This window comes from Megalobrama amblycephala, linkage group LG23 (assembly GCF_018812025.1).
Source record: "Megalobrama amblycephala isolate DHTTF-2021 linkage group LG23, ASM1881202v1, whole genome shotgun sequence".
Taxonomy (NCBI): Eukaryota; Metazoa; Chordata; class Actinopteri; order Cypriniformes; family Xenocyprididae; genus Megalobrama; species Megalobrama amblycephala.
The window spans coordinates 18,308,617-18,331,000 of NC_063066.1; the positions used below are offsets into that span (position 1 = coordinate 18,308,617).

The following is a 22,384-nucleotide window of genomic DNA, read 5'->3' on the forward strand; positions in this document are numbered from 1 at the left end:
ATCATCACTACACTAATTATGAAAACTGCAATAAAATAAAAATAATAAAATACAATAAAATAAATTTCAATGCCGTTTTGTGTAAAAAATAATATAATATAATATAATATAATATAATATAAAATAATATAAAATAATAAAATACAATAAATTAAATTTCAATGCTGTTGTGTAAAATAAAATAATACAATATAATATAATAATTAATATAATAATAAAAATAAAATGCAATCAAATATAAAATAAAATGCAATTCAATGCAATAATAAATAAAATGCAATAAAATGCAATGCAATAAAATAAGAACTGTATAATGGTGAAAAAACATCAGGGACTTTCCCATTTTGGTGTGGGATAGAATGACTGATTAATAATAATAATAATAATAATAATAATAATAATAAATAATAACAACAACAACAACAACAACAACAACGTTAAAAATGTTACTTAAATGAAAAATGTGGGATGTCCATTAACACATCACTGAGATGAATGAACTGTACCTCATAATTTGCCTCCAAGCTGTTTTGAATTATTACACATCTACAAGATGTCTCCAAATACAGTATGACAAATCTGAATCACGTCTAGGGCAGAGAGGCTTAGAGACTCGAGTTCAACTGCGCGAGGCAGGCAGCAGAGTACAATTATTTCACTCTGGGGCCAGAAATTGAATCAAATTAATGCCAGTCAGCAAGTCTCTATAAGGTTACGTGAGATACTCAAGGCTGATACATGATGTAATGTTTGGGAAGTGAATTTTCACCTTCGGCTATGTCTGAGTATGGAAATCCCACCGTGGAGGCACTCTCCCAAACTCACAGATTAGCTGGAGCGCCCGTCAGCTTAACATCCAATGCGCTGCGGTCCCTCTTGAAGACACTACTGTGAACTTTCTAAGCCTGCTACCACTGATCTGAGAACAAAAACATGGTCCAAATCTCTTCCCATGGATCACAACAACAAAAAGGGAGCTGTTTGGGGAAAACTGTGCAGCTGAGTAGATACAATGGTGGGAATAATTTTGGTGTCCCGTTCTAATGCATCTCAAGGGAAAAACAATTTAGCTCAATGATGCTTGACGTATTTTGTTGTACCAAACAAAACAAGAATTTCCAAACAAGCTGAGGGAACACTGTCTTCTCTCCCATGGGAATGGGAGGAATGCTGGGAATGAACTGCAGTAGAATTGGGGGAGAAAATTCAGGAATGTGTCTACGTGATGGTCCAGCTTTAAACCTCCATGAAACATCTGTGTCAAAAATTCCCAAGATGAATGCCCAAAGCATTATGAAAGCAGAGCCTCACTGTCAAATCTGCTGGAGATTTAGTACAATAAAATACAACCCTGTTTTCTTTCTCTTAACGTGCCAAAAGAAAGACACATAAAAATGCCCCGTTCTCCTTACAACCTCACCATGGCATCCATCCTTTAAAATTACCAAGAAATCTAAACTGACCCCAATAACTTTATATATAAAATGTTCCTGCTCATATTGTGAATGATTCATCAGTGCTTATTACTCTAAAGACAACAAAATGGATAAATGAATGAATGAATGAATAAATATAAAAATAAATTTTAAATTATAATAAATGTATGTCTTTGTAATCTGTCATCAAAATAAAATAATATAAATTAAAATAAATCAAGCCATTTACAAAACTTGCCAATACTTAATTTAATGCTGGTTAATGTAATATAACAGCAAATAATGATACATTTGCAAAAATAAATATTAGCACTGATATATAAATGACATGCTTTTGAGGGTAAACGTTCCCTTCAATTGAAAAAATAAAAATAAAAATAAAAAAAGTGCCAGCCAAGGATATAACTACATTTGTTCCCCATAATCCTGGATATGTGATCATTTAAAGAATTAATGGATTAGCTCACTCAAAAATGAAATTTCTGCTATTAAGCATTCACCCTTATGTCGTTCCAAACCATAAGACCTTCGTTCATCTTCGGAACACAAATTATATAATACAAGATATTTTTGATAAAATCCAAGAGTTTTTTTTTTTTAACCCTCAATAGTTTTTTTTTAACCCCCCATCACATGCATGTGTCCTTGTGCTCACGTGAACAGCTCAGCCAATACAGCCGGTGTTCGGAAATGCATAAGATGAACGAAGGTCTTATGGGTTTGGAACGACATGAGGGTGAGTAATTAATGACAGAAATTTCATTTTTGGGTGAACTAACCCTTTAAGTATAGTTTATTGGATATGTGAGCCCAATATCTAATCTAAACAAATGTAATAGGGCTGGGACAATAAATTGTTGAATAGCAAATCAAGAAATGATTCTGGATCGATTTTCCGAAACCATGCACTGTAAACCCTAATGTTCAAAATACTTAATTGGTTTGAGTAGGACAAACTTAAATTTAACAAATTAGTTCAGTTAAATTAACTGTTATGAGTATTTAGAATTTTTTCTTTTGAGTTCACAGAACTGATATATTTTAAGTAAACTGAGCTGTTTTATTGTTTTGAGTTGTATGAATTTAGACCAACTTAATTTTAACTGAAACTGGGCTGGGATTTCTATTTCCCAGCATGCTTTGGCACTCGAAAGGCACTCAAAAGGAAGAGTAAATGCTAAAATTAAGTGTTATATAATATTTTTTGTGCAAAATTAATGGAAAATGCTATTAATGGATAATGCTTCTAAATTATGCTAATTTAGAAGAGTTTCTGTTAATGTGGGTTTTTAGAGAGTTACCATCATGGTGACAGGTGGCGCATGCGGCTTGGTTTGAGAGCAAGTAAGTTACATGTTTTAAGTTGCTGTACTTGTACTCAGTAAGTGCTATACCATGCTATTTGTTTACATGTTAGCAAATTAGCAAGTTGGCATTTTTTTAATTTTCTTATTAGGGTTTACAGTGAAGTAAATAACTCATTTGATTTGGAAGACCTCAAAATAAAAAAGTTAATTAACTAAATATTTTATGTTAATTGCTATCAAAGTGTACGAGTTCGCTAACTCAGTACTTCAAGTTAGGAGCTATTATCATGCATGAGTACTACATACTACATACTACATACAACTTAACTTGATAGTTCTGCTTACTTAAAATTGGCAACATCATAACTCAAAAAAAATTTATGTAACTGATTACCTCAAATTTTTTGAGTTAGCCCAACCTATTTGGGTTTACAGTGTAGTGATTCTCTCTCAACTCGATTCTGAGCTTAGTTTTTAACAGCAGATGGCTCTGCATGCTTTAGAAACAGCCGTTCTCCGCTCTCTTCCAATTCTGTACACACACTTGAACCTTCTATAAAATAATTATTCATAAAAAGTTCGACAAGTTGAAGCGAATTACACAGGTGTTTGTAGTGAGTTGTTTACATTAATTTCGTGTCATAAAAGCATTGTAAGGTGCAAGTACATAGCCGAAAGCACGAGCGTTCTTCTTCGTCAGCATTTGAGCATGCGGTTAAAAACTAGCCTCGAGCGCTATCTGCTGTTAAAAACTAAGCTCAGAGTCGATTCAAGAGAGAATCGCGGTGCATTCAGAAAATCTCAGAATCGATCCATGAATCGATTTATTCTCCCAGCCCTAAAATGTAAATATGTATACATTTTTTTTTTCCCCTTTCTATCTGCTCTGTCTCTTTCCTTTACTCGGCTGGGGCTTGATGTTGTATATCACACATACAGATGGTAGCAGTGCAGTGGATTCTCACTTCAGCCTGCCCAGAGCACAGTGGGGATTGAGCGCATAAAACACCAGCACATCTTAAGCCAACACGACATACTGCCAGTGGACACATAGGCAGAACACCAGCTAACACCTACAGAGAGACCATATAATAGCCACCACAGCACAATAAAAATGAGCAACTATTATGCAAACTACAAAAAAGTAAAGTATCTTGCATATATACAGGCACAGTGTGAGTTGCTGCAATTAATATTTAAGAAACTGATGGAACAAAGATGCTATTCTGATTTTACTGTCCAAACAGCTGAAGAGAGCTTCTGAAAATTTCATTGCCTATTTTTACATCTTATAATGAGCTAGCAGCCATTTTAACCTGAACTCTGTTTATTCGATCTGAAACTATCCTCTCACCATGGCTTCTAAAGGTAATGTGCAAGTTTGCTTTAGCTTTGGTTTTAAATGATAATTTTCTCTATAGTCTGACTAAATAATATATATAAAAAAATAATAATATAAAAATATCCATATTAACTTAAATAATTGGCTTCCGGCAGATGGCTCTACGCACGTCGACTTACGTAAAAAGAGTAACCCCTGACGCGATGTTGAAGTAGCATAAGTTTTGATGCCTCTCGCTGTTCAAACAAATAGGGCTGGGCAACAAACTCCAACTCCTCTTCTCTTATATCGAAATCCACTGACATTTCTTGTTTTAGACTTCTAGTTCGTGAGCGTTGTTTTGCTCTCTCCTCTGCGCTTCTGCGTTCATCAATATGTCATGTGTCGGGTCAGAGTTCACTCTTTCACCGTAAATCGATTTGTATGGGCCGTCTGTCAGAAGCTAGTTATTTTAGTTTAAGTTTTAAATATGGATATTTTTCTTACACAAATGCATCGCTTCGCATCAGAAGGCCTTTATTAACCCACCAGAGCCATGTGGATATCCTTTATAATGGATGGTTTTGAGCTTCAGAATCTCATTCTCTATTTACTGCCATTATAAAGCTTGGAAGTTCCAGAACATTATTTAATATAACTGTGATTGTATTCATCTGAAAGAAGAAAGTCATATACACCTAGCATATACACCCTCAGCTTGAGGGTGAGTAAATCATGGGGTAATTTTCATTTTTGGGTGAACTAACTAAGTTGTTTTTGACAGAATATTAATTAAGTAACAAGATAAAAACAAATAATTGAACAACCATGAGGATGGTGCTGCACTAGCTAAATGAACAGATTCTTACAGTAACTGCAGAACAATGCAAATATATTAGCAGTTAGAGTGAAGTTCATAGGAAGGAGACAGAAACCTTGTTCCTTCCACATTTGTAATACGAGGAAAGAGAAGTGGGTATTGTTACCAAAAAGAGTGCCGAGAGACTTCCAGTAGACTTCCAGTAAGCTAAAGCTTTACACAATAACCCTGTAGCGTAACTTTTGTGAGAGGAACATTTTGGTGCGCATCTGATGCACTGAACTGGTTATGGTGAAGAAATGTGAGAATGTGTGATCATATTTTGTCACAGCAGTCAAAAACATTGAATAAAACCAGTCGACTCATGCATAGGCGGTATGATGGTACAGTATATATCATGCAACGTTAGAAATTCATCAAGCATTTTTTTTGCACCATTTATACACTGTAGATATATTAGCACTATTATTTGCATTATTTAGACATGAAAGTGACAAAAAAGATGAACATACACAAATAAGCTATTTTACAGCTTCAAATAGGACTTATTCAGCCAGAATTAAGGCCCTGTTTACACTAGTGCATTTTCGTTTTAACACAGTGTTTTAACATCCTCGTCCATACTGGCATTTCCACTGCGTTTCAAAAAAGATCTCCGTCCACACTGCACGACCGAAAACGCATGTCACATGACCATTCGTGCACACTGGGCATGCGCGCAATGTAAACAGTAGCCGATTGCTCTAATAATAGCTTGCCTTTTGCTCATGCAGGCAGCTGCAATGTTATAAAATGCAGAGTTTAACTGCACAATGGCTGCTAAAAAGGACAACAAAGTCAGCAAAGCTTGCAGTTTTGTCTTCATGTTATTGTTGACACAGTCATCGAGGCTGGTCTGTTACAACAGCTCTGGCTGTTATTGTTGTGTTCCAGTAGCGTAATGTGGGCAGCCACGCCTTCGTTTTCAAAAGTTTGGGTCTGTTTACATTGAAACACAACCCCAGAGTTTTCAAACTAAAACAGGGTCTGCAGTAGTGTTGTTAAAAGTACCGACCGCAATATATGTACTGCACTGCTGAGCAGATTCGTAAACACCTCTGATTGGCCTTTGTGTTCTCGTGCTCATCAGATATGTCTGTGATTGGCTACAGTGATCAACGCACGGGAACGTTTGAAAGCACACAGAAGTGTATGAATTTAAAATTGTTTTGAAAGCAGGAGCATTTCAAAGCAGACATCAATCAGCGGATAGATGCCTGCTTTCAAACGCTCCCGTGTGTATCTGTGTAAGCGCTCAGTGAAGAGTGTCATTGATGTCTATTTACAACATGTTTTTGAAGCGTTGATCATTGTAGCCAATCACAGACATATCTGATGAGGGCGTGAACACAATGGCCAATCAGAGGTGTTTACGAATCTGCTCAACAGCGCTCAAAGCGTCACATTTTTAAAATGTCAGTCGGTACTTTTGACAACACTAGTCTGCAACGTTTCTAAAAGTTTCATTTTCCGAGGCTCGAAAACTCTGGAGCAGTTTAGACGCTAGGCGGAACCATAGCGAAAGTTATGCTTTATAAAATGAAAATGCACTAGTGTAAACAAAGCCTAAGACTGTAACATATGTTTGATGATAGTTTTGATAATTTTTTAATAGTTTAAGATTTTAACTATTCATTTTAATAGTTTTAGATAATAGTTTTTGATAATTTGTTTAACTTATTTTTGGTTTGCATCCAAATAAACATTTTATTTTTTTTAATTATCCCATATAAATTACTTAATTCAATGGATTATACAAAAAAATAAGCATAACAACATAATTACTTAATAAATATAAACCATTTTTTGTATTATCCAGTACAAATAACTATACTATGATATGTACAATCTAAAATCACTGATATTGAAACATCAGATTTAGATCATACCATCCATCCCTACGCATAGAGAAAAAACAAGCATTTGCAATGACACATTTACCAGCATGTAAACAAACAGGAAAGCTAGCCGGACAGGTGAGGAACAGGAACGCCAACAGTCATACTGGGGGGAGTGGCAAAGGAGAGGCTGTACAGATAAAGTTAAAGCATACGACTGACCGTATGGTATCCCCGTGCTACGGGCGGCTTGCCGGTAGGATAGGGGTCTACGGTGTCGATGATGGTCTGTCGCTCGCCCTTCTGATTGATCTTGCGAAACCTTCGGCGGGACTGTCGGTGCGATGCCTGCCGCTGGAAATACTCCTCATTCTCATCCATATAGTCCACCTGCAAACGGAGGAGAGATTTGAGTGAGACTCTCTCTCTCCTCACCCCCCTCCCCTCCCCTCCTGCCCCTCTTACTGGCGCTGTGTAAAAATAGCAGTGGGTGTGCGAGCCTGTCTGTGTGTGTGAGTGTGTGTGTGTGTGCGTGTGGGCTGAGCCTCAAACGCCTACGTCAAAGAGAGGCGCACAGCAGACAGAAAGGTAGAAAAGGGAGATGTAGTTTCAGAGCAGCAGCTTGCAAGGGTCTTTCAGTGCTGAATTGTGCATGTTATGCACTTTCTATGACATTAACCTAGAAATGGATTCAAATGGCAATAATTAAACAATGCATATTCTAGGCCGAGGTATTTTGTTGGTGTGGCACCAGGAAATGCCATTGAAGGGGTGTAGACTGCCCATTGCAGGTCTTTGAATGACAGTCAATGAGTACACATACACATACGCATGATGGATACAAGTTGCATATAAAACGGGCCGGCCACTGTGACATTATGCCATAAAAAGTGACATGATTATCCCTCTGCCTTATTTTGCTGCAGCCTCACATTTCACACCCACTCTGCCTTTGGGATTACACATCAAATCTCTCGCTACCGTACCAACCGCTGCTATGGCAACTGCCGGAGAGCGCGAAGCAGTGGGAATATATTGGGCGGTGTGAGCAAGTGAGAGTGCAGTATCTATATCCTGCCTCGGCCTGTAATTACAGGGCAGCATCAGCCGGTAATAACAGATGAGATACCCAACGAGGTCACAATCAACTGTCGAGGACAGTGGCCATCGCCCAAATCGGAGATTGTTTATGCATTTGGCAGATGCTTTTAAAGAGGGGATTCAAACTATACATTTTATCAGTACATGCATTGCCTGGGAATGGAACCATGACCTTGGGGTTGCTTGCGTAATACTCTATGGGTTGAGATACATATAAACCATCTAAAAGTTTGGGGTTGGTAAGATTTTATTATTTATTTTTTTTTTAATGTTTTTGAAAGAAGTCTCTTATGCTCATAAAGGCAGCATTTATTTGGGGGGGAAAAATAAAGAATGAAAGTAAAAACAGTAATGTTATGTAATGTTATTACAATTTACAATACGGTTTTATATTCTAATATATTTTGAAAATATAATTTATTCCTGTGATGGCAAAGCTGAATTTTTAGTGTCACATGATCCTTCAAACATCATTCTAATATTCTGATTAGTGCTCAGGAAACATGTCATTTTATTATCAATGTTTAAAACAGTTGTGCTGCTCAATATTTTTGTGGGAAAATATTGTGATATTTTTTCAGGATTCTTTGATGAATATACAGTTCAAAAGAACGGCAACATTTCTTTAATTAATATAATCATTATATATATATATATATATATATATATATATATATATATATATATATATATATATATATATATATATATATATATATATATATATATATAATAATAAATCTTACTGACTCCAAAAACTCAACATGAAGAAACATAAGAGCCCATTGAGTTGTAGTCACATTTCCATGAGCTTAACCAAATCCGAGGCTGTAAATGTAGATAGCAAGGGTCTTTCTATACTTGTGTACATACATCATGAAGTGAATATGGAATATATTAGGGTGCACGGAAGTGCTTGGGTTCCTAAATATAAGTCATTTTAGGTTTTTTTGGCAAGGCAAGTGCCTCAAATGGATGCCATGTTGAAGAAATTGCCATCCATGGGCAATTTGCTTGTGGTAAAATGTAAACAAGATGCTGAATTCAAACAAACCAACATTTATATGCCATTTATAATTAAAGCAGTGGTTCTCAAACTTAACTTTAGTCTGGTTCCCCTGATGCAAAATAAAACTAGACCACACAAAACTAAAGTGCTCCCCTTAAACAAATATTATTTATAAACAAAAATCTATGTATAATATAGTTGTCACTAAAAATTGTAGCTTGTGTTCAGACAGCAACTTTATTTTCCCCAATCTTGAAATATTGAATACTATGAATTTGTATTCATTAAATATTTAAATATTTTTTTATAGGTCATGATGGCAAAAAGGAACTGAAGTAAAGTATTTAGCGTATTAATATAGTCACGAAACCTTGTGAAATCAGACTAATTTTAGGTTTACCTATCCCATGAAGGGGGCATTTACACAAGACATTTTGTGGTAAAAATGCACAACTTTTCAGAGTGTTTTAGTGTGTAATCTGTCTCAAAGATCAAGCAACATGCTAATTAAAGCTTCAAAATCCTAAAAAACATCTAACTTCAGAAAATAAGACCATCTTGGACAGCCGGTCGACCATAGTGACCCATTGCTAAATAGAACCAGCACATTTTCTTTTGAAAATAGTTTTTAGCTAATTGTTATCAGCCTCTGTAATGTCAAATCTGACCTTGTATGTAGCCCTAGGGGAATGAGTAGCACACTGTGGGAACCACTGGGGAAAAGCAATGAAACTGCAGTAAAAAACTGCAATTATACAGTGTGATTAGTAAGAGTATGAAGTTAAGATGATTATCTGGTCCATGATTACTCACCACAATCATCTCGGATGGCTCCAGAACGATGCACTCGCATCCACGACGTAAACTCCCAGCAGACCTCTTCCCAAAGCTAGAGGAGAAGAACAGGATAGAGAGGTTATATACCGCTCAACCAATTATGGAATCCTGAGACTCTGTGGGAATGAAAGCGTGCTTAGAATCTGAGCCAGAGGAACACATCCACACACTTGTGGCAGTGTTCCTGGCCTAGGCAGTAAGGCTCCACAGGGAAAGAAAGTACGACCAGAGTGGAAAAGCCCACCGGATGACATCACGGCCTAATGAAAGAAGTACAGTGCAAAGTGATGGAGTGTGTGAGTAGCAACACAAAAAACTCTATTGAAAATTTAAGAAGGGGACCATGGAAACGTGAGGTGGAGTTCCATGCAGGATTCTTAATCATTTGCATTGAACTTCTGTTTGGTTAAAGGTGCAATGTGTAAAATTTGGGAGGATCTACTGACAGAAATGCAATATAATATACATAACCATGTTTTCAGTGGTGTATAAAGACCGTACATAATGAACCGTTATGTTTTTATTACCTTAGAATGAGCCATTTATATCTACATACACCGCAGGTCCCCCTCCATGTCAAGTCGTCACTTTACGCCGGCATGTTTCTATAGAAGCCCTAAACGGACAAACACTCTACAGAGCGCATTTAATCACTATGTTGTTCTTCTAAATCATTTGTGTTTTTAGAGGCAGCTTGCAAGTAAAATAATAATAATAATTATGTAATAATAATTGGAGGTCACCTGCAATAGGTTTACATGCATCCATGGTCAAAAAACACTTTATCTCATAATATACATTGCACTGGAATTGCTGATGACTTTATTTGTCGTGAACTTTGATCTTTAAAACTTTGCAGACCTTTTACATTCACAAACTGCCATATTACACACTGCATGAAAGGTACAGTACAACGGGGCTAAAGGCACACCGGGGTAAAAGGCGCATCTGACTTTCTCTTTCTCTTTTAAACCACTAGATGGCACAAAAATTCAGCTCAGCACTTTTCTTAACAACTGCTTTCGATGATGCATGTGGAAATTTAGCTGATCCTTGATGCGATTACAGACAGCAAGTCGGCTCTGCGCTTTTTAAAATGTAGATTTATGTAGCAAATCGATTAAAAAGGCTAAAGGAACAATAATTAACATGACAATAAATAGCTGGCTGACTTTTCTATTTGTTGACAAGACATGGTTAGATTAAGGTGGTAAATATCACATTTTTTATAAGTACTGTAAGTTATATTAAATTATTGTGACATTTACTGAACAAAAAAGAATTCATTTATCAAAATAAACAGAAAATAGTACTAACTTCGCTAAAGTGATTGTTTTGAGTATAAACTTGGACATTATTAAAATCATATTATTTTAACTTGCATAAATATTTTTGTGCCTTTTGCCCTGTGTGTGGGGTAAAAGGCCCACCTTGCCACCTCATACATTTATAAGATTTTTAAACATAAAAAAACCTTTTATGATTTATTTTCAAACAAAATGTGTTGCTCCATCAATGTTCAATAAAACCTTTTTTTCTGCAATCATACACATAGTGAAAAGCACATTTTTATTAAGGTGTTCCTTTTACCCCGTTGTACCCTAATATTCAAAAAACCATAGAGGCTTTAAGCACCCCAACTGGGTTTGACATAAAAACAGTGAGTTTGGCATGGGTCTAGCTATTTGGCTAAACAATAGAAAACAGGTGGGATGCTTGATTTTTTTTCTTTTCTTTTTTTTCTTTCCCAATTCTGTTTGGGATATATTATATAATTCACCTTTCATCTGGTTTGTTAATTTTCCATTAATGCTGCTTGCAGGACACTTTTTGCAGCTGAATGAGCTGCCAGGTGACACTCTGGTCCAAAGATGACACACACACACTTACACACACACACATACTTACACACACACACACACACACACACACACACACACACACACACACACACACACACACACTTACACACACACACAAAGTGAAAAAGAAACAGTGGTTCAGCTAGGTGAGAGGTCAGCAAAACCTCTACATACACTTCAGAAAACTGTGACTGACAAAGCAAGGCTGATTTGACTATGGAAATACCCAACTATATGAAATACAATACCTTACAATGACACTTTGCATGTTCCTTTAAATGTTTATATTAGTATAACCAAAAACAGCACTCACTCAATAGTTTCTATAGTATTCCATTACTCCATACTGGAATACAGCACTTACAGTATAAATGTGCATAGAATTCCTGGTAAACAGCATGACACACTATAATTACATTTAATGAATTATGTTAAAATTTAAACACAAGTGAACATTTGATCCAACATTTGTGTCACAACAAGCCTTTGGGTAATACACTATGCTTACTGTTGGATATCTACTTGTTACTTGGTTACTGTAGAGGTGCAGCTGGCAAATATAGTAACTAGCTAATATAGTTGGACTAACAGGTGGGATTCCCTCTTTATACATTGTTCCTCAGCCTAAGACCACACAATGAGCCCTTTGTGTTGTATCGCTATATGATTTCCCTTGCAGGCTCCTATCCAAATACAAAACCTCAAGATTTGGCGATTTCATTCAAAGTGCATGATATACAGTGGGTATAATCTGAATCCACACAAAAAATTAGGGATTCCAAGACTTATTAAAACTGCAAAATGCATTATGAACAGAAAAATGGAATACAGAAGCATTTGTAGATGTTTCTAGATGTATATAGGGGGAAAAAATAAAATAAAATAAGAGTTGAGTTGAGCAGAACCAAAAAAATTGTAAAAATTATATTAACACCAGACCATTTTTAATAAAGCATATTAACGTCAGCCACCACACCACATTCCTTGGGAATTTAACTCACGGTGAGACGTGATGCCCACCCAGTCGGCCCCCACATTCCATATTACACAACATTCCGGGTGTCTGGAATGTGATTCTGTGACGAACGCAGCAGGCATTCACACACAGCAAAGAACATAGGGGTCTCCAAAGTAAATAAGCCCATTTTCCATCTCTTCATATTAAGCTGAGCAAAGATTAAAGCTATTATGCAAGTGCTTTTGGTGTGCAAGTCTGAGAAGGGGGGGGATATTGGAAGGTTTAAGGACATGCTGAAGTTCAGTAGAATGTATAATGCAATAACAGGATTCTACTACAACGCTTCAGTGAGTGCTAAACAACCTCTCAGATCTGCACTCGCAGACACATAGCAACATAAAGCAGTGCAAACAGCATTTCAGGAGCACTAAAGCAACTCTGAACTGTTACTAAATGCGATGCTGGAAGCAAAACACTTGAGGCATGATTAGCAAAGCTTGATACTTGATGTATGATTACTATAACCAAAATTTTGCAATAGTAAAAATAAAATAAAATTAGTTTAAAAAATATATATATAACTAAAATTAAATAAAAATGTCCTTTAAACAAGTATTTGATGGAATGAATGCTTAAAGAAAATATTTACAGAAATTTCTTTAAGTAATCTAACCATGCACTTAATGTACAACATAATGCACAATATGTAAAAAAAAATAAATAAAATAAAAATAAAAATACTATACCTGACGATGAGATAGAGCTGTTATAAAATATATCCGAAGAAATCCATAAACAATTCAGAGTACATGAAAATCATGCATTCAGTCCCATACCTCTACCTCAAATGTGTTTTTGATGTCCCTTCTTAATATTCATACACACACGCTGCTACCACACTAAACACAAACGTGAGCGCCACATGATAATCCAACTTCACGTATGCTGCGCTGCAAGAACTCTGTTCTGACAGCTCCGTCTACCGCCTTCATCTTACGCGAGCGTGTGTGTTGGGGAATGTGCGTTCTTGAGAGTTAGTGGTGATCGACTGAAGCCAACATTCTTGCCTGCCTCTTACTTCCTGTGGAGCCAAGAGGGTGGGGCTGACCTCTACCCACAAACAACATGACCTCTCAACCTAAACTCAAGACCTGTAGCCACTTATAAGACTTGTGAGACTATACTATCAAAGGCAACCCATGGGAAATTGTAAAGGAAAAGAAATGTGGATTCATACTCAAATTTGTACAGGTATATCAAATAAAAAGGACTATTCATAATCCTGAATAGTCCTTAAAACTTACAAATAAATCACAAAAAGCTAAAATTTGTAAACAAGTACCAACTACAAACCAAAGTGGGTTTGTACAGCTAGGGGGATTGTAGCTGGGGATTGGCATGCAAAAATGAGAAATTGTGGCTAAATAACAAATGGGGCATGTTGATGCATGCAGGGAAGCATCGTCTGGGACAGAGTCACCTATCAGATGTCACAGATAATGTTCTCATGAAGTAAATGCATATCACTTCAGGGATGAACGGTAAGGCTTTGAAAGCACTTTCGTAGGAAAACCACCCTGGAGTTTGTTTGCATGCATGAGGTGAACATGCAAACCTAAGTGGTAATTGTAATAAAAGTAAACATCTTAATGAAACTAAGAATTTAAAAGCTTGCATTTTAGTACTTTTTTAGTAACTTTTTTATTTTTTATCTACTGATGAATAAAAATAAAAAGAACTATGGAAACTCAATTTAAAACGGTCCTAACATCTGGTTTCCTGCTCTAATCCAAGGATTTTCAAATTTTGTTGTCAGCTTAACCCCTTTGGCCTAAAATCTCAGGGGAAGTAAATATTTTAAGTTAATATTTTGATAATTTCACTAACATATTTGCATGTTTACAGTTCTCTGACCATGCAGGTAAACAAATAAAAGTAAGTTGTTTAATTTTTAGTAAGTGTTTAATTGATAATGTTTTTAATTTAACATTTATTTATTTATTTAATTGTACATTTCTATGATTTAATTAATTGTTAGCTTTTAATCAACTCACAACCCCCCTTCAGTTCCTCACAAAACCCCAGGAGTTCTCAAACCCCATTTTGGGAAAACCTGATCTAATCAAAAGTTGCTTGTATATGAGGAACACTATGTATATATACAACGATCAGGCATAAAATTATGACCACTGACAGGTGAAGTGAATAACACTGATCATCTCTTCATCATGGCACCTGTTAAGCCCCGGGTATACTTCACGTACCGTGCCTGAACGTGTCTCGCACGCAGTCGTGTCCGTGCATCTAGTATACTAGTATACTAAACCACGGATGCGCAGATGACAGAGTTCAACACATGCACAGTACAATTTTTTCTATACTTTTACCAGACATTGTGTCATCCACCGGACATTCGCTGGGCAGGATCAGAGAAGAAAAATAGTGCATCCACCATTGCAACATAGTTCAGAAGATACACAAAGAGAACAGGAATCAAAAGTGATGGAGAAGGCATGCTTCTGAGTTTTCTCGTCTTGTTTTGAATCGCTCTTTACACATTCTTCTTCGACGATTGCACATTGTGCTCAGTACTGTGCATTTTGCCACCTAGTGGACTCTTCTGTCCTGCTTGCGCATGCGCTGTTACATGGCCACCGTCCGTGCGGTCTCAAAATTTGGGCTGCACGCGGACGGGGTGTGTGGCCGGCCACAATCCTACACATGATGAAAATTACGTCATGCGGACAGCCGAAGTATACCCGGGGCTTTAGTGGGTGGGATATATTAGGCAGCAAGTGGACATTTTGTCCTCGAAGTTGATGTGTTAGAAGCAGGAAAAATGGGCATACATAAGGATTTGAGTGAGGTTGACAAGGGCCAAATTGTGATGGCTAGACAACTGGGTCAGAGCATCTCCAAAACTGCAGCTCTCGTTGGGTGTTATTGGTATGCAGTGGTAAGTATCTAGCAAAAGTTGTCCAAGGAAGGAATAGGGGTGAACCAGTGACAGGGTCATGGGCGGCCAAGGTTCAGTGATGCACGTGGGGAGCGATCGAAGGCTGGCCCGTGTTGTCTGGTCCAACAGACGAGCTTCTGTAGCTCAAATTGAAGAGAAGTTAATGCTGGTTCTGATAGAAAGGTGTCAGAATACACAGAGCATCGCAGTTTGTTGTGTATGGGGCTGCATAGCCTCAGACCAGTCAGGGTGCCCATGCTGACCCCTGTCCACCGCTGAAAGCACCAACAATGGGCACGTGAACATCAGAACTAGACCACGGAGCAATGGAAGAAGGTGGCCTATTCTGATGAACTGTTTTCTTTTACATCACATGGATGGCCGGGTGCATGTGCGTCGCTTACCTGGGGAACACGTGGCACCAGGATGCACTATGGGAAGAAGGCAAGCGAGTGGAGGCAGTGTGATGCTTTGGGAAATATTTTGCTGGGAAACCTTGGGTCCTGCCATCCATGTGGATGTTACTTTGACACATACCAACTACCTAGGCATTGTTGCAGACCATGTACACCCTTTCATGGAAACGGTATTCCCTGGTGTCTGTGGCCTCTTTCTGCAGGATAATGCACCCTGACACAAAAAAATATTGTTCAGGAATGATTTGAGAAGCACAACAACGAGTTTGAGGTGTTGACTTGGCCTCTAAATTCCTAAGATCTCAATCCAATTGAGCATCTGTTGGATGTGCTGAACAAACAAGTCTGATCCATGGAGGCTCCACCTTGCAACTTACAGGACTTAATGAATCTGCTGCTAAAATCTTGGTGCCAGATACCACAGCACAGCTTCAGGGGTCTAGTGGAGTCCATGCCTCGACAGGTCAGGGCTGTTTTGGCAGCAAAAGGTGGACCAACACAATATTAGGAAGGTGGTCAATGTTATGCCTGATCGGTGTATAGAGGTGATTTGGATATTTGAGCCAAGATATTTGACTTTAAATTGTATCAAATGTACTTTTTTATGTAAAGTATCAGTGTCTTAGCTGCCATTTTTAAAAACAAAAACTATTTTAAACTGACTTAGAGATAGCAATAACAAAAATGTACAAAAATGAAGAGACGTAGCAACTATAACTTCTAAGTTCATGCCAAACACTATTGGGAAAGAATCATTATATTTAAAGTGCTTGGTTTTGTTTAGCCATAGAGCAAAGAAAACAATTTGAAGCCATTGTCAATAACTTTTTACACAAGTATGACAAACATTCAGTAGCATGGAGCATATTCCTAACACCATATCTGTACCATGATAAAACCACAGTACTTTTTTGTAAGGGTAAAAGCCATATCTCAAGGAACTGTGGTTAATAAGGTTTTCCAAGACTTGTGGTCAGGAATAGTTAAGAAAACAATGGACTTACTGTAGGATCAGATTTAACAGATTTTATAACAATAGAAACCCATGTTGATGGTTAAGCATGCAATAAGGGCTCAGACTTGTTGCATAAGCACTGGCATGAGTACCAGGTGGTACTGGCGCTGGCATTTTCAAAGGCCACCTCAAACTCAACTCTGACTTCTGCCACAACTTTGCATACCATTACGCTCTTAATGATGGTAATCGCAGTGCAATTAAACACTTGCATGCTGCATTTGCAGTGAGTGAGAGTTTCAGGTGCAATTAAACTGAAGTATTACACAAATCTGTTTTAAAAAGAGAGTGATTTTGTTTGGAAAGAAACAGGGGAAAAAATAAAGGAAAAGGAAGCTGATAAGATGTTATTGCATATCTGGTCTGTCTCAGACAAGAATCAGTACACAGGGTTTCTGTGAAGACAGGGGGTGGGGGGAATGGCTATTTGTGAGCGCTATCAAGACAGCGCTAAGAAGAGCACCGCTGTCCTGTTGGTTTTCATTCACTGGATGCGCGAGTCACAGTCTATTACAGGAGTATAACATCACAGCTCTCTCTGTGAAGCCAAATGAGACAGCGAGGGAAAGAGAGACCTGCTTCTCTCATTGCCATGGTGATAAAATGACATATTCCCACTGCAAGCCAAATCTAAAGCATCTCTGTCAAGTGTTTTTGTAAAGCTTGCTATGCTTTTAAATTCTACCCAGTCAAAATGTTTCTTTCTGTATGTCCTTGCTACAGTTCGCTGCTTCATTTCTGTCATATTAAGTTTTATGCTACAGCTACGTTATATTGTGCCAAACAAAATGTTGATACTCTTTGTCTGCATAAATGGCCTTTCTAAAGTAGTCAGATTATGCTAAATTATGATTTTTGGATTAGGTTACAGATTACGGCCCAATCCCAATTCTACCCCTTACCCCTTCCCCTTTCCCCTTCCCCTTTGTTTCGCGTGTTCACGTGAAGGGGTAGGGGTGTCCCAATTCTCATTTGGTTGGAGGGGAAGGGGTAGGGGGAAGGGCCAGGTAGCCCTTCAAACGTAGATTTTTCGGGACCACACTTCAGACGAAGGGGTATGATAAATTTCCAACATGGCCGACCGAGCGAGCAGAGAGACCCATAAATGTAAGTATTTTTTTTACGGTAAATGGTATTTTAGTAATAAATAATCACTTGTTTTATGTTGCCTTTAATCTTGTGTTCATGTATACGGTTATGTTCTCCGAAAAAAAGATTTGCTAAAATCGCTATGAAAAAAGTTTGCTTATGTTTTTTACTTTATGATAGTTCCACAACATATTTTTTTATATTTTATCGAAACCCGCATTGATTTGACAACATAAATTCAAACCGGGTGGCAGCTAACTTGTCTTTTTGCCGCATGCCTGATTAATGTATTGTTTTGTTGTGGTTACGTCCATAAATACGTGTACGTTACATGATATAAACAAAAAGTGCATTCAGTTTGCGTGCTTATTCATCAGTATTGTATGTAGTTGTCACCCAAGCAACAGAGATCACTACAGCTATCGATGGCATCTTAGAAGTGTGTGATAAACATCGGCGCATCTATGACGTAGGAGCTAGCGACGACTTATGATGACGTGTAACGGTCTAGTAGTGGTGTCCCATTTCTTAGGGGAATATTAACAGCCCTACCCCTTGACACTCTGTTTCAAGGGGCAAGGGGAAGGGGTAGACGTAGGGGTAAGGGGAAGGGGAAGGGGTATAAAATAGAATTGGGATTGGGCCTACATGTCAAGGTCAGAAATTAAAAAGTTCACCCAAAATTCTGTCATCATAAAGATATGTTTATGGTACTGAAGCTTGTAGACAATACCATCTACAACAACCAAGACATTCAAAATGTCTCCTTTTATGTTCCACAGAAGAAAGAAAATAATACCCGTTTGGAACAACATGAGGGGTTTGAGAAAATGTTGACAATTTAAATTTTGGGTTGAACTAACCCTTTAAACAAGTCTCGAAACAAAAAAATACACCAAAAAACAAAACGACATTTCAACAATATCTAGTGATGGCTGATTTCAAAACACTGCTATGAATCTTTTGTTTTGAATCAGGAGAAAACGGAGAAATAAAACAAAATAAAACGCTACATTGAGGGCCAGTTCTTCTGGGACGGAGAGGACATTCTAAGCTTCCCGCAGTCGCAGTCAATCGCCTTTCCTGTGCTTGCCAATGTGTCAAAAACGATTCTCTGTATCCCGGCCACTAGAGCATCAAGCGAGCGCGGGTGGAGTCTAGGCGAAATAGATTAAACCCCGGTACAGTGGATGCCATTCTGTTTATTTGCACAGTGAACATAAAAACGGTAAATGAACATTTCTGTGTGTTAAATAAAACAAAAGTTCAGTGGTTATGTAGCGTAGGCTGTAAACGGTTGTCCTATACAAATCTGAAAGGGATATATAAAACGCTTAATGTGAAAGAGCTTAACGTGGCTTAATTTACTAAGGCAGTGTTATTAACAAACCAAACTTAGTAAATACCATACAAATAAAGCATACTATATAGAATAACTGTTTTGTGCAGAATTTTATCTTTGATCTCTGACTTAGGCTACATTAAACGACGTTAAGCTTTTTCTTTATAGTGGTTTAATGTAGGAGGAAAACACAACGTGAAATTGAACGAATTGTGTTCATATTCTGGGCTCAACTGCTTTTCTTTAGTATACTTTATTAGTATGATGTTTAGTAGTATGAAGTTTGGTCTGTTTATATCACTTGGCACATTAAGCCATGTTAAGCATTTTAGAATGTCCCAACTGACATACAAAAATTGTTTAGCTTATTAGATGAATACAAACGCTGCTTTGTAAATGTTGAAAATGTTTATCATTATCTTGTTATTACTGATTTGTGGTTCATATTCATAATCGTATGTTGTTGCCAGTTTACAGGGCGATGTTTCCAAGCACTTTCAGGCTGAAATAAAGGCTGTTTTAATTTACGTTACAATGCCTAGAATGTCTATTAAATGGTCGTGGGTGCGGGGCGGGGCGGGTTGTAAAAATAGATACAGTGGTGCGGGGCGGGCTGGGGCGGGCCAAATAATTTCATAAAAGCGGGACCCGCGGGTTGGAAAAAAAGCCGACCCGCGCATCACTAACAAGCGTATCTCTGAGCTGGTGTAAGTGAGTGGAGGTGGGGCTAATTTGCATATTCATACAATTGTGTATACTAAATGAGGCAAGGGTGTAGAGTTACATCCAATCTATTTTAAGACATGTTTTAAGACAAAAAACATAAATATGTAATTTTGGTAATCAAAGATGAGTTTTAAGGGATAAAATGAATGCCTACAGGGGGACTTTAAGACATGAAGAAATTATTTTCACAGGAAAAATCGTTTAAATATGTCATTTCGGTGATCAAAAATGAGTTTTAAGGGATAAAATGATTGACTACAGGGGGACTTTAATGAAACGATCATATTTAAAGAATTTGACAAACTATGACAGCATTTCTATGTAAAAATTATAAAAAAAATAAATAAAAAAAAAACAATGATAAAGGTAAAAATGCCCCCACAAATCAAGTCCAAGGGAAAAAAAACATGACTGGGGACTGATAGGGATAAAGTGGCTCTTTAAAGCTATTTTAATTAAATGCTAATTTAATTTTACTAAATTGGTCAGAGTCACATTTTAAATGTACATTCTGGATGTATTTTCAGTGGCAAACTGGGGTGAAGTCCTTTTAGGAAACTGCCAATGAAAATTCACTGAGAACAGATGGATAATTAATCTTTTTAAGGTTCAACAAATTTTGTTTATTCAGAATCGTGCTTTACATTCTTTGCTCCGATTTAGTTATGAGAACTTTTAAAGGGAGAAGGAAGGTACAAGGTTAATAAGTATTACAAATTAATGGAAAGGGTATTTGGGTTTTTTTTCTCTAAAGAAATGTCTGTGAAAGAGCGGATGTTTGGTTTTTGATGACATTCAGGGACATACCTGGAGCGTGGCAAGAACATGGACTCTTTGATGAAGACTGATCCAGAGAGCAAAATGTACCAGCATGTGCCAATGTCATCGGGACTGTAAGAGAGAGAAAAAGAGAGGAAGATGAAGAAACGTCATTCAGAGCCCAACAGGAAACAAAACATGCTTATTTCTAACATGTGGTCTGGTTTGCTGTATGGTTAGAGAAAAAGCAGCTGACAAAGACACACATAACATTGACGCTTAATGTAAACACTCTGTCATCATTTTTTGTCCTGTGATAGACTCCTGTGTGCAAACAAAAGATGACATTAGGAGATTCCCAGAGGAAAACAGTGGACAGAGCGATCAAACAGCCAACAAACCATCTCTCTTGCTCCTGTAAATGATGCCAGTTGAAATGTGACTGCTTGATTTATGTGTGTGTGTAGGAAATAACACACTGACACACAATCCTCACTCCTTTTTTCAGGTCACAGAGCAGTCAGGAACGTTAGACATCTTCTGAGGCACGCTGGGTCGACGCCAAAGACATCCTTCTAGCTCCCGGCGAGCCCAGCTCAATGTCTGCCTCTCCAGTAAGTGTTAAAAGTGGGAATGTGAAAAGAGGAGCAATCCAATGAGCAGCGGACATCTTGATCACTGAGTCAGAACAGCCGATACACACTCCAGTGAGATAATAAGCCTAAAGCAGTGCTGGGGTTTATGAGCTGATAGACAGTCCTAACATGAAGCAAATAACCCAGCTTTCATGCTACACTGCACACTTTATTATTGCCCATTTTAATATGACTTGTTTTTTTCTTTTTATTCTTTTTTTATATATATATATATATATATATATATATATATATATATATATATATATATATATATATATATATATATATATATATATATATTAATATGACTTGTTTTTTTCTTTTATTCTTTTTATATATATATATATATATATATATATATATATATAGAGAGAGAGAGAGAGAGAGAGAGAGAGAGAGAGAGAGAGACAATATATATTTATTTTAGGGGTGCAACGGTTCAGATTACTCACGGTTCGGTTTGTATCACGGTTTTAGGTTTACGGTTTACATACATACATACATACATACATATATATATATATATATATATACATATACATATATACATATATATATATATATATATATATATACATATATATATATATATATATATATATATATATATATATATATATATATATATATATATATATATACATATACATATATTATATATACATACATACACACACATATACATTATATACATTATATATATATATATATACACACACATATATACACACACACACACACACACACACATTAGTGCTCCTCACTCCCATGAAGTGCAGAGAATGAAGCGCACACCTTAAAGGTGCTAAAGAGGATCTTTTCATCGACTGAGAATCCAAAGACTGTTAGTGAGTTTTTGAATTGAGCACATGCGTAAAAACAACCCCCCTCCTTCACAGCTCATTTCGAGGGAAC

At 37.0% G+C, this 22,384-nt stretch overlaps 1 protein-coding gene across 14 annotated transcripts in view; it reads right to left on the bottom strand.

Annotated features, from left to right (window-relative positions):
• The window catches only part of rapgef2b (Rap guanine nucleotide exchange factor 2b), a 131,401-nt gene that overhangs the window by 56,602 nt on the left and 52,415 nt on the right, over positions 1 to 22,384 (bottom strand). For 13 of the 14 annotated variants that reach the window (XM_048176960.1, XM_048176952.1, XM_048176946.1 and 10 more), the window contains exons 4-6: positions 20,880 to 20,963; positions 9,685 to 9,760; positions 6,984 to 7,151 (exon numbers count right to left, since the gene is read on the bottom strand). In XM_048176960.1, coding sequence (XP_048032917.1) covers positions 6,984 to 7,151; positions 9,685 to 9,760; positions 20,880 to 20,963 — 328 coding nt within the window. Of the gene's footprint in view, positions 1 to 6,983; positions 7,152 to 9,684; positions 9,761 to 13,274; positions 13,611 to 20,879; positions 20,964 to 22,384 lie in introns of those variants that run through there. The other variant, XM_048176961.1, reaches the window with a different exon arrangement.